Source organism: Pezoporus flaviventris, unplaced genomic scaffold (assembly GCF_033815535.1).
Source record: "Pezoporus flaviventris isolate CSIRO_AGI_PZ_B2104156 unplaced genomic scaffold, CSIRO_AGI_Pfla_v1 ptg000007l, whole genome shotgun sequence".
Lineage (NCBI taxonomy): Eukaryota > Metazoa > Chordata > Aves > Psittaciformes > Psittacidae > Pezoporus > Pezoporus flaviventris.
Genome location: NW_026892555.1, coordinates 96,009,324 through 96,022,106, shown reverse-complemented (window position 1 = coordinate 96,022,106; position 12,783 = coordinate 96,009,324). Strand labels below are relative to the sequence as shown.

The 12,783-nt window shown below is 43.3% G+C and overlaps 1 protein-coding gene across 6 annotated transcripts in view; it reads right to left on the bottom strand.

The window, feature by feature from the left end:
* The window catches only part of NFATC1 (nuclear factor of activated T cells 1), a 116,301-nt gene that overhangs the window by 85,839 nt on the left and 17,679 nt on the right, over positions 1 to 12,783 (bottom strand). For all 6 annotated transcript variants that reach the window (XM_061449629.1, XM_061449628.1, XM_061449624.1 and 3 more), the window contains exon 3: positions 9,916 to 10,075. In XM_061449629.1, coding sequence (XP_061305613.1) covers positions 9,916 to 10,075 — 160 coding nt within the window. The remainder of the gene's footprint in view (positions 1 to 9,915; positions 10,076 to 12,783) is intronic.

Sequence of the window (12,783 nt, the reverse complement as noted above, 5' to 3'; positions counted from 1 at the left end):
GCAAGGCAGTGAAAGTGTCTTAATCCAGATTTTGCAGCTGAGTAACCTGAGAGACAGTAAGTGACACAATAAATTGCCATTTGACCAATGTAACCTTGCTTGGTAGAAAACTTAAACAGACGGTCAATATGTAGTCCCATTTTATGAAAATTTAAGGATGTATTTAAGTGCTCTGTTGCACTGTAATAGATCACTTTTCTCAATCTCTTTTATGTTTTTCCCCTTGCATTACACAGAACTGGACCAGCAATATTTTTACACAAGTAGGATTGCAAATGGCAAGGAAAGAACTCCCTTTCTGGTGAGGATGACAGGGTTTTTTGCCAGGATTCACACTTGGTAGTAACACCGTGCTATCAGTGTCCCAAAGAGCAAAACTCATCGAGGGGTACTCTGGTGTCTGTAACTGAAGTGCCAAGGAACTCCCAAAAACATACTCACACTGTGCCTGCAAGCGTTGTTTACTGCTTTCAACAGGGCTGCATTTGAAACCTAGGCAGCAGACTTTTAAATCCCAATGTACATAATGTACCTAATGTCTGCATGCAAACCAAAAGCAGGAGCTCCTCCACTTTATTGGGTACTGAAACATTAAAAACAGGTGTTTAAAAACTATATTAAAAATCTGTCTGCAACCTGTATTATTTTTACCATGTGCGAGTAAATTGATCACTAGTGTGCTTCAACTGTTTCAGTGAAAATATGCAACTCCTGCTAAATTACTTCTTAAACATGCGGAGGGAGGAGAAAGTTTATTTGATTTCACTGCACTGACAGCATGCAACATATCTTACTTATGTGTATGTATATAGCAGATGCTGCTAAAGGATCATCTCCCTTTTGCGGCACGTATCAAAGATCTAGAGCTATTCTTCACAAGGAAAGAAATGATAAACCTCTGCTCATAAGGAAAGCTGCAACATACTTCAAGAGAGCAACTGAGTAATTTGACACCATATTTTCCACTGATTCAGCCTGTCAGTTGGAACAATGACTGATTAAAATGAAAAATCTATACTATAACCACATATACCGGCATTCCAGATTACAAGGTATGTTACGGATGTAATTTTTTACTCTTCTTACATATAAAAATTATAAAGTATAAAACCAGAAATTATTCCAATGGAGTTAGTGATACGAAAGTGATCTAAAATACAAACTAACTGTAATATATCTTCATACAGAATGCACATAATTTTCATGCTATGTATGTTTTATGCAACTTGGACTACCAAGAAGGGGAAAAAAAACTATTTGCCCTGAGATCTTACTTTTAGGAATAGAGGACAGATGTCTATTTGCCAAAGCAGACTTGTAAAAAATTAATCACCTGCCTCATGCAGGTTAGCAGTATTTGGCAGGTAGGTTAGCTCAGCTCATAATGAAGCATCTGGCTTCTGCTAAAGCTGCATTTTAATTTTAACCGTGTTTCATTTCAGCTTTTGGGTGCATGTCAACGTGCAATAATCTGACAAGTCTAGGGTGGATTTGCTGATTGGTAACTTTGCAGTAGGTCTTCTCAACTGCAACCAAAACTAAGTCAAGCAACAACTGTGGTTCATGCCCAGACCACAGCTTCATATATCATCTGAACCTTCCTGTAAAGCCCTTCTGAACCCAGTCCTCAACATGTTACTCATCTTATTTTCTTGAAAACAGCTAAATTGAGAGTCAACAAACACCTCAGAGTGTGCTTGAATTAAGCAGACTAAGCTCACTGACTTCAGGAGCACCTCAACACTGCTTGAATGTGACTTGCTTTGGGGTTGGGTTCTTTTTGTAACTGAGGTCTGGCAATTTGAGGCAAGCAAATGCTCTACCCATGTTGTATTTTTCCTCAGAAAAGTGGGTACCCATTTGGAGCACTACTGGTAGCCTCTTTTGCTAACCAGAAGGATCTGCAGCACTGGGAGGGCGGAAGAAAAGGTGCTGAAGCTCAGAGAGGCCTGCAGAACTGTGGCATTCTGATTCTGTGACTCTCATCACCCCTAAGCATTCCCCCTGAGGCGCGCATTTTCAGTGGAAGAATGCTTCTACCACAAATTTACTGAGAAAAAAAACACCAACAACAATTGTCCTTGATAGAGAGCAATCACTGCAGATGCAGGAGCCACTTTTTAACATGAATAGATCAGGCATTCGAATAATTCCAAAAGACAAAGTTCTATCAGAGCATGAATTAAGCAATTGCCAGTTTTTACAAGATGACAATGTTTTAAGCTTTCAAATGTGCCAAAACCCTAAGGAATCTCACTGGCTGTTGTTACATCTCACATCACTTAAGCTGAACTGTTTCTTCCTAAGAATTATAAGAGAGAACAGATCACACTACGGGTTCCTGAGCTCTAGCAGATCTTGACAGAGAGTATAAAGGAAGGAACTGGGGACATTCAGCTCCATGAGGACATCTGCAGAAGCCTCACTAGCAGTACCGCAAATGTCTTTGATGGGCTGGTGCGGCTTGTGAAAATATTCTCCTAGCACACCACTGCAAAGAAATCTCCCATTTCAACTGCTGATTACATTAATTTTGTTGTTTCCATCTTCACTGAACATCATCCACTGACAGATACTCCCCAGGCCCACAGATACACTTCACTTTATTTAGTTATGTAGGAAAAACAAAGAAAGGGGCATTTGTCTTACCTTGCTTGGAGGACAGGGGAATGGCAACTTCTAGAAAGAAAATTCAGAGATAGAGCAAGAGACATGGCATCTTCTAGCAGGAGTGATGCATTATTAAGCAGGGGGCAAAAGGGATGGAAAGGACAAAAAAAGTATGGCAATCAAAGAGCTGAGGATGAGTCCTGATTCCTCCCTGGAGAGCAGTGATACACACTTCTCAGGTATGCTTCCAAAATAATGATGAATCGCCCTTTCAGATAATGTGCAGAAAAAAATCTGTCCACACTGCAAACGATTCACCAAGTACAGGTTGCAGCATGAGACCTGAGGACAAAGTAAATGAGGAATAAGTGAAAAAAAAGGCTTCTACATGTATGTTTTGTCTTTCTGGGTCTCACAGAGCCTTCCATCATGTTGTTTTAAGACACTCAGGGTGCATGTGCTGCTGGTCACCAAAACCAGCCCAACAACAGCAGCAAAAAGATCTCTCTGTGAGCAGTGGAGGAAATAAAGATGATTCCTTTGCTTCCTTCCTAGGTCAAACCTAGAAGGTCTTTGCCTTATCCACCACCACCAGAAGACAGCTAGAAGATGCCCCACAGACCAAGAGCAATGCCACCAACTACCCTGTCACAAAGGATGCAGCAGAAAGGAAACTGGGAGAGGCCAAGGAAAGGAAATGCTGGGAGCTGATACCAGCATCTCCTTTGCCAAGGGAACAGAGACAGCAACAGTGGCAAAGTGGGAACACTTTCCATTCCCTTGTCCCTAAAGGCCACCACTAACTCCTGCTTTGCCAGCAGCCAGCAACTCCAAACTGAAGGGAAAATTAGGGTGTTGGGCTAAATCCTTCAGTCTGGAAAGCCAGATTGAGTATCTCGGCATCCTAACAGCCAGGCTATGTACTGTGGCATCCGCCAGGCTGAGTGTGGGAGAGGTATCCTTTTTAAAGGAGAGCAGAGTGCATCCCCCAAGCGCTGGCTGGTGGAATATTCATTTTTCATTTGGAGGGGGCTGTTGCACCAAACAGTAGAGGCCTGTCCCCAGGACTGCTCATAGATCAGAGCTGAAGTTGTGTTTTCAGAGTCATGAAACCTTCACTGTCTGACAGTAGCACACTTTCCAGAATGGCTCCCTTCTGGACCTGACCCTTCTCAGGAAGGCCATAAGCTACCTATATGGCTGTGCTTGTGGAGCTACCCTGTGGGATCAACTTCATGTGAAACACCAAAACAGAGAAACTCCCCTTCCCAAAATGCAATCTTCTAATGATGAAAAACTGTGATAAAAAGCTTTCAATGGGCTTTGTTCCATTTGTTGGATTTATAGAAGCAATAGCAGCCTTAAAACATCTGCCAAAACATTCTACTTTTCAGTTTTGATTATCTGTCTGCTAGTTTGAGGTTAGCTTTAACTATACAGATGCAAGAAGTGAGAAAGCCATTCAGCTTAGATTTATTCTTAAGAAGTACCGGCTGTCTAAAACAAGGCTATAAAATGTAGGCTCCCTGTCTGGTTTGTTGTATGGTTGCATGGCTTTGTGCTATTAATTGCAACCTGGCTAACAGGTGCTTGCCAATGTCTTAACGTTCTCACCATAAGAAAGCATTATATTTCCATCTGGATATGACACTGTCAAAGAACTTAAGACGAGCACAGAGCGGAAGCCCGCTACAGCATGACAAGTTGAATCACTGCTTACTAACAAGAATATGCCCTTTTCTCATCTCTGATAGACCCAGAGGGAAGGGGAAAGCAGCTAACATAATTTTTACTGTATTAACTCCTCTTGGTCAGATGTCCATGAGCTGGTCCCACCAGGGACAGTTTTCCTTCCAGTTCCCTTGACTCACCCAGCAATGGTGGCAGACGTTTTAAACAAACTCACAGCACTGAGTGACCCCTACCAAGAAAAGTACTTATGCACACACTTGCACATATATGCGAAGTCCCAGACTATATACTTAAATTAACCACGGGCTCAGTCTTGCTGTGCAGCATCAGACCATTGCTATGAAGGACTTGCCCCACTCTGTCTGGAAGAGTCGTCCTATCGGCTTCTTTACCTTTTCATCTCCTCCCTGTCATCAATGGTGAACATCTCTCTCCAGTCTTTTCCTTTAAGCTCTCCGTTTCTCTTTTCTTCCCATCTTGCCTTCTGTGTAACTGCCCAATTCTATTACCTCACACTGTTAACTATTTGTGAAGCTGGGTGCATGTGAAGTGCTGTATGTGAAGTGCTCTATGAAGCTGTTATGCAAAACATAAAGCCCCAACCTGAATGCATTTGCAGCTTGCTGGACTGCCTGCTGCCCCCTGAAGTTACAACGATTTGATCACAAGGCTTTCTGTTCTCTGAGGTGTTTGCAAAAGTATTCATAGCTCTCGAGTCCAGAAGATGAAAAGAGAAAGGATTCTAACAGGTACCTGCAGTGCCCAGCACCTGAACTACTTGAGCTCATTATCCAAAAGCAACAAAACCAGCTGATTCATGGGAAGCAAATGATAACACGTTACTGGGGTGCACAAATAGCTCAGAGACATGTTGGTGCCTAATTGTGGTGATGTAGAGATGTACAAAAAAACCGAGACAACAATTGCTTTAGAGAAGAGTTTGACCCTTGTTAGTCATAAGGGGTTTTAAAATCCCAACATATGCCTCAAGGCCTTTGACAATCAGACCCAAAGTGCATACTTGAGATCTTGTCAAAAAATGACACAGCCAATTCTTGTGAGCAAGTCTCCTGGCACAGACAACACTTTGCCTATGTAAATCAGTAGACAAATCATTGTGTTTTGCCTGCAAAATGAGAGAGTTCTGACTATTCACCTGTTTAGAGGTTCAGATCAAATTCTCTACTGGAGCACATGTGCTACACAACCTCTTTAAACCTCGCTGCAAAGTCATACTTGAAAGGCAAAGAAGCATTCACTGTATCTTCAATATTAACTTATTTTTCCAAGAGGAAAACAAATTCTGGCTCATAGCAGTTACCTAGATGAAAAAAAGAAAACCCCTACAACCTCTTTTCTTCCCTTTTCCTAACCAATTTATCTACCTCACATCAAGAGTGATCTTAAAGAACATTCCTGGCATATTTTGTGTAAAAAAAAAAAAAAAAGAGTAATAATCGTGACTTTTTAAAGTGCTTACTAGACTGTTCTGTGTATTTGACTATTTTCTTTCACCACTTAGTCCAGCCTTCTATGGGAGTACATCATACCCTTTAATTAAACGTTCTTGAGTATTTGGATTTTATCTCACACATATACCACACCCTGCTTGTAAAAATTCCATCTCAGCCAGCCAAAGTGCTTGACTTTTCCAAAGATGAGTTATTAATTAGGGTATCTACAGACCATACATTTATAACCTGGTGCCATCCGTCCCCGGGGAGCCTAAACTTTTATCTGCCAGATTACTTACTTGTAGCTGAAACAGAGCCATTGCTGGCTGGAATGTAACCCCTATCTTGTGCAACTCCTCACCACCGCTCTCAAAATGAAGAATGAGAGGTACAAATAGAGGACCTTTTTAAGGATGTAAATCCTCTGAATTAAATTCACCTCACTTAAAATATGGCTGTAGCTATCCAACTCCATGAGTTTCCTAAAGTCCTGATTCACTTCATCCTGCTTCATTCAGAGAAATCCTCACCCTAGTCAGAGGATTTCCAAACAGAGAGGTGCCAGAAAGATGCTTAGAGACATGATGATTTTGCTCTCCAAAGGGGTCGCAGGTTTCACCCTCACCTGGCAGGGCATGCAGCTTCTTAACACCCTATGATATCTGGAGCACCAGCCCCATTCTGACTCAGAGGCGGGAGTATCCTGGTCTGAAATCACCAAAGGCAACAACAACTCACAAAATACTTCTCCAAGCCAAGGGGTAAAAGCTGGTGCCAGCTGTGAGCTCACCAGCACCGCTCCCTGGCACCACTTGCTTGCCAATCTTCTGCAGCATTTTTAGCTCGCTAGGTGTGCCAGCTCATCCCACTCTCAACGGGAGTGAGCAATGGGTTTAGCAATCAAGACCAGCAATGGCTTGGGGCCGCCATGGCAGCCAAACACCCAAAGAGGCAACGGCAAAATGAGAGAGAGAGGAATATTATGTTACCAGGCTTCTCACCCCTCACAGGCAACTTGAAGTGCTCAAAACCGTATTGTTCCTAAGTGCATAAGGGAGAGCACAGCCATCCCACAGAAGAAAATCCATAGGAAATTCTGCTGGCATGAAATACTCCTGGGAGGCAGCCTGCAGGAGCCTCCAGTGAGCAAGCCCCATGCAGATGATGGAAAGATTATAAGGAGCGAGTGGCACCTTCCAGCACCGAGGTGGAGCAAGACTCTGCTGCTGCAGGCAGCTGCCAGTACCTACAGGTTTGTCACTTCCACGGGTCAGCATAAGCCCCTCCAGTAGCCTGCTACACTCAGCACTGCCTGCCCTTTCCCAGGGTCAGGTTTGGAAGAGGGGAGGAATCTTACACACGAGTGGCATTCAGCATATGCCTGCATCCCAGTGCAAAGCTCTTCAGCTTCCCATGTGTCCCGCTCCAGCTCCAGAGGAAAGTCACCAGCCTGGAGGAGCTGCTAGAGCCAAGGAAAAAATTAGCCTCCAGCCCTGGACTTATGTCACACCCACAAGAAACTCCTGCCCTCCTACACCGCTGCTCTCCTCATCCAGCATGCTTTGATTCTCAGACCTTCCACCTCCTACCAGAGGAGATGAAGGAGCAGCAAAGAAGCTAATGTTGCCTGGAACAAGAAGATAAACAGACTCCAGCTGCAGAGAAGGCAACCTCCTGGCAATTTTGCTGGAGAACCGTGCCATGAGCGGAGTATGATTTTTGGATTACTTCTCCTCTGCCTTAGCATGCCCTACAGATATGTGGAGGTATCAGTGTAAGAAAACCTCCTGGCTTAGGAAGCAGGATGCTGTAAGACAGGGTTCGAAATGGAGAAGGGAGGAAGGGACCTGTTCTTCATTCTCCTCTTGTTGAGGGTAAAAGGTTTTAACAAGCTCTCCCAAAGCAATGACATAGGAAAGAACTGACTGTCCACAAGGGGCAAAAAAATAACACAACACAAAAGGGTAGCAAAAGAGGTCAGAGCAGTTTTATGACAGGTTTCCCTGAGTCAACACAACTGAAAACACTGAGAAATATTAGGGAGAAAAGCTTGAGCCAGAATCTCTCACCTGAAAACACTCAGCATCCGAGCTTACACCTGGGTGTGAACTTTGAAGCTTGGGCTTCTTTCTGTCACACAGTAGACTGAATCAAACATTACTTAAACACCTGCAACATCTGGAAATATGTTGGTTCAGAGGTGCACTTTACAGCTCTTGTCAGCCACTGATTCATAAGAAGTTACTCCTTAGATTTCCTCCTCCTCCTTTCATTTATTCATAAGTACTCTCAGTTTTTAAGTTCTTTATTTGTAAGCACTTACTACTTCTTTTATTAAAAGTATTTTTAAGTATTTTATTTCTTTTTGGAAGTACTTTTCGTCCATCTATCCATCCCTCCCTCCATCCATCTCTGGTCAAAGTCAGAAGATTTTAACTATTTCCTCAAATAGGTAACTCTGCCTGGGATGGCAATCTCACCATGGTGAAGCTTTTTCTGGCCCTTTATGTTTCTGTTCTTTAGTTCTTTTGCAAGAAAAGGATATTCAGGTTGTAATAAAAGGACTGAAAAATACATTAATCCTTATTAAACCGGTAGAGCCGATTGACAGGACTAGGACTGGCTGCTTCCTCTCCTTTCCCTTCATGCCCTTCCGCAGTTTCCTCTCCTCTTTTCTGACACTTGTTTGTGTTTGGAAGCAGCACACTCAATCCCAACAGGGGATGAGAAGGGAAATGTCTGGACACATTTAGTCCAATTAAATGTTGGCATCACATTCAGTCTTTCCAAAAAGCACGTAGGAAACTTTAAACACCAGGCTGGTCACTGTGAATTAATGCATCCCCATTTACATTTCCTTGCATTTGCCACAAACTGAGTAGGTATGAACTGTCTGACACAGATCCCTCTTAAATATCATTCACAAAAGTTCTGCTAAAACCTTCAGTCTTTCAGCGGATGACTTCCATAATCCTATGTCACTGATGAGCTTTGGCAGAGCTGAAGAGAAAACTGTGTTTGCTGCTGACAACTCCCCTCACTTTCCTTTTTCAGCTGCTGCAGGAGCACACAAACTCTGCAGCAGCATTCCCTGCCCAGTGTCATCTCAGACTTGCATCGCTCCTTCAAATGACATGTTTGCTAACAGGGTTTTACAGCAAATAAACAAACACATGTGAGCCCTGCACATGTGACCTGTACATCATCTTGAGCCATCCAGATTTTCAACAAGCCCCTGCTCTTATGGGAAGAGTTGTGGCATAAGCCCAAGCAGCGCAAGTGGGGCAGCAGCACCTGCCTCCTTCCCACAGGCTGTGCCCTGACACCCATGGGTGCCATGGCATCCAGGCACTGATAAAACCTGCACTGTGCCGCACAGGGTGTCACCACCCTGACAAAAGGCACTGGAAGTTTAACTTCTAGGTTAGAAAGAAGTAGCCGAGGAGGGACAGGCACAGCTGGCTCTCTCCCGCTACATTTTTGTTTTAAACAACTAAATCTTGTTCTTCCCAGTCCTGAGAAAAGCCCTTTAAAAATGAATGAGACTAGTCATATAAATGAATTAAGGGTCAGTTTACAGCGTTATTAAATTAAAATGCTTTCTATACAGTAACTGAAGAGCTGAGTAGGATTCGTGAAACTAGATTCAGACCTCAGATGCTTTCCAGAGCGGCTGGAAGGGTTTACAGAACTAAACAGAAGAAAGTCAAAAAGCCTTGTTTCCCTCAGTATTCACTGCAACATCCAAACCAGCAACATACTTCCACATTACTGCTACAGCTCTGATTAGATCCAACTGCAAGTTAAGGACTAAATGTACTGAGGCACGTCCCCAGCTGATTTCAGTATAAACTGCATGTCTGGAATCTGACTGCACAGATAGGTCCACGGTCACTGCTTGCCAGCTGAACACTTGCTTAGTTGTACATGGACACAGCAGCAATCCGTGTGCACCATATTCCCATTGCTAAGAGCAACTGGCTGCTCTTGCCTTGTTTTTAATAAAGGCTTGGTCCGTCCGGTTTTAAATATGCACCAAGGCACACACAGTAACCTCCGAGGACAGGAAAAATCTCCTTTCCAGTTTTGGAGAAGAAAGGGTGCTCACCACAGAGCGCTGAGATAAACAACCTGTGCTTCTCGTTACACGTTTTGGTACCTGCACAATAGGGTGGCCCCCTGCAGATGCCTTCACAGCCCCTCGACTGCCTTCTGTCTCATAATGAGCTCGGTGGTGGGATTTCGGCTGCACTTCAATACGCAGTTCATAAGGTCCTGAGTGAGATGGCAGCTGCCAATCAAGGGCAGGCAGGGATGGGCTACAAAAGAAAGGAAAACACATTAAAAACTAACATCAAGTACACTATCACAAACCACAAGCATCCAGCGCTAGTGCTCTGAAGACCATGTTTCACAGTTCATCCTTCACCATCTTACATTTAAGATTTCACCAATGTGTATAATGCCATGACATAAGTAATTTAGAAGGTAATGGTTATTTTATGAAGATTTATGAGTTGAACACATCTGATGGCCCAGATACTATCCAATTTGTAACCAAAATGGAAAAATGTTAAGACACAGCTTACAACTATCTTAATAAATTGATTTGTGAACCAAAAGGAAAAAGGTAGGCAGAAAAGATGCAGAGAATTTAAGGAACAGGACTTGTTGTGAAATTGAATGCCAAACCAGCTCTGGAGGAGTTCTGCTTTAATGAATCTAATGGATTTCAACAAATCTTCTCAGTTTACAGGGGGCGGGAAGAAGAAAAAAAGCTATTTCCCAGCTTCCTTTCCAACACAAAATACATCAGTCTCAAAGTGAAGCCGATCTCCTTCTGGTTCATGCACTACCAGGGAGGAAGCTCTGAAGTCAGAACTTGCTTACAAATCCTACTAACGATGATGCGCAAGCCTGAAGAAAATTCAGCTCATTCCTCCAGCCCGGTATTGACTCTGCAATTAACTGAAATATTAAGGACTCATTAACATCACACAAGCAAGCAGGCCTGACAGCATGCGATAGTGGGGAAGTGTCATTCTTAGAAACCCACTTTTAGTGTAAAACCACACCTGAAAACAGTCAGGAGAGCTCAGCTGTAAGAAACGCCAAGTTGATGCTTTGGGTTGAAAAAAGTGGAAAAAGGAACAAACAAGAAACAGTAGGTCTGAGACAAATTTATTGATCTTAAAATCGAAGCAAAAAGCTTCACAATGAAAAGACTGATTTTATGTCCAGTGCATGTTCCTTACTTTGGTGGATTCTTCTCACCAGGTGTCCTTCAAAAGCCTTTACAAGTAGTTAAATGGCACAACTGCAATGTGCTACCCTGCCCTCTTACATCAAACTTTATTATCTCTCCCATCAACCTGGAGAACACAATCAGCAAGATGAAAGTAAGGGTCTCTGACCCTTTCTTGTCACCACAACAGACCAGGGATACTGGCAGCATGCAGGTGAAGAAGCTAAAGAGTTAGTTAGTTCTCATCCAGGGTGTAAGGAGGCTGGCCACTGGGGATTTATTGGTTCTGCTCCTCACTGTATAGTGCTGGTGCAAGGACAGCCTAAGCAGTGTGAATCACGGCTGAAATGAGCTGGCTGGGAGGAAAAGGATGCACAAGAGCTTCAACGCTGGATGAATATATTACAAGCACATATTCAGCTGGAGAATTAGTACTTTATTTTAATATCCCAGTGATATTTTAATATCCCTGAGTAAAATCCTCAGGTATTACAGCTCTCATATTCCCCAAAGCATCCTTGCTATCTCTCACTACAGGACAGAGGTTTTAACCACTTGAACCAGAGGGGATTTTTGGTTTTGTTAAGTGCTTATCCAGCCCTTTATCACTGGTATATTTAACTCATATCTGCTAACTGCACGTGTGCATATACACTAATGCAACTTCAGGTGGTGCCCAGTTTCTCTACATTATCTTTCTTCACTGCTTATAAAGGTGAGCCATGTGATTTGAACACCTACAGACACACACTACGTGCATTACAGGGGTCAGCTTGAGCCACTAAGCCCCAGCCCTGCGTGAGGACCAGGACCATCCTCACTCCCTGGGCACTCCTTGCTACCCCAGCACAGCTTGCTGGTGAGCCACAGGCTCCAAACTTCCAACTACTCTGCTCTACGGCCCTCAGGGCATGGAGCGTCCTCAAAAATAACAGGGAAAGAGAAGAAAGCAGCCATACAGCTCCCAGCTCAGCCCAAATGCGAGCTCATCCAGAAGAAAGATGTTGTCTTTGTGAGGGCTCCCAGCTCCTGTGAACATCTGGATCCAGCAGGAGCCAGTGGGGCACTCTCTGCAGAGGCAAGACCCTGCCAGGGACAAATCCTGAATTTGGATGCAGTGCCCGTCAAGCATAGGAGCCCCAGCCTTTCCTAGAGGCAGGAACCTACTACATGTTTTGAGCTCCTCTGAACACCTTTCCCCCAAAATGGCCAGCACACACCCAAGGGCCAAGGAGAAGCTATTCCACACCTCGGCACAAGAAAGAGTGAAGGAATGGCCAAAAAAGCTACAGGCAACCAGTCTATAGCCACTATTCCTTGCGTAGCATGTTAGGTACACACACTCTAGTCTGAAAAAGTCAAAGCAAAAAAAAAAATCTGGATAAACCAAATTTGAGTAATGATAAATGACAAAGAGCAGAGCAAAACAGCTGTGTCTCTCCTGGTGATGATCAGCACACATTTTTAAACAGATGTTTCTGGTTTTAAGTAAATTTTCACTTGATGGATCTCTTTTTTTTTTTTTTTCCTGCAGACACAACATCTACCAGATTAGAAATTTTAAGAACTTAATTAAACAGGACAACTCTGACCAGCAGCAGGTAGCCCTCAAGTGAAGAGGGATTTTTTTTTTGAAGACACATGGAAGCAAGAAGTAGTTTCATAACTAATTATATCTCCTAAAAAAAAAACCAACAAACCAAGCCAAAACCAAAGCAGAATTCTTTCAAATCATCACCTGAAAATACCAGTATAACTGAGTTGTAAAATTCAGGTTCTTAA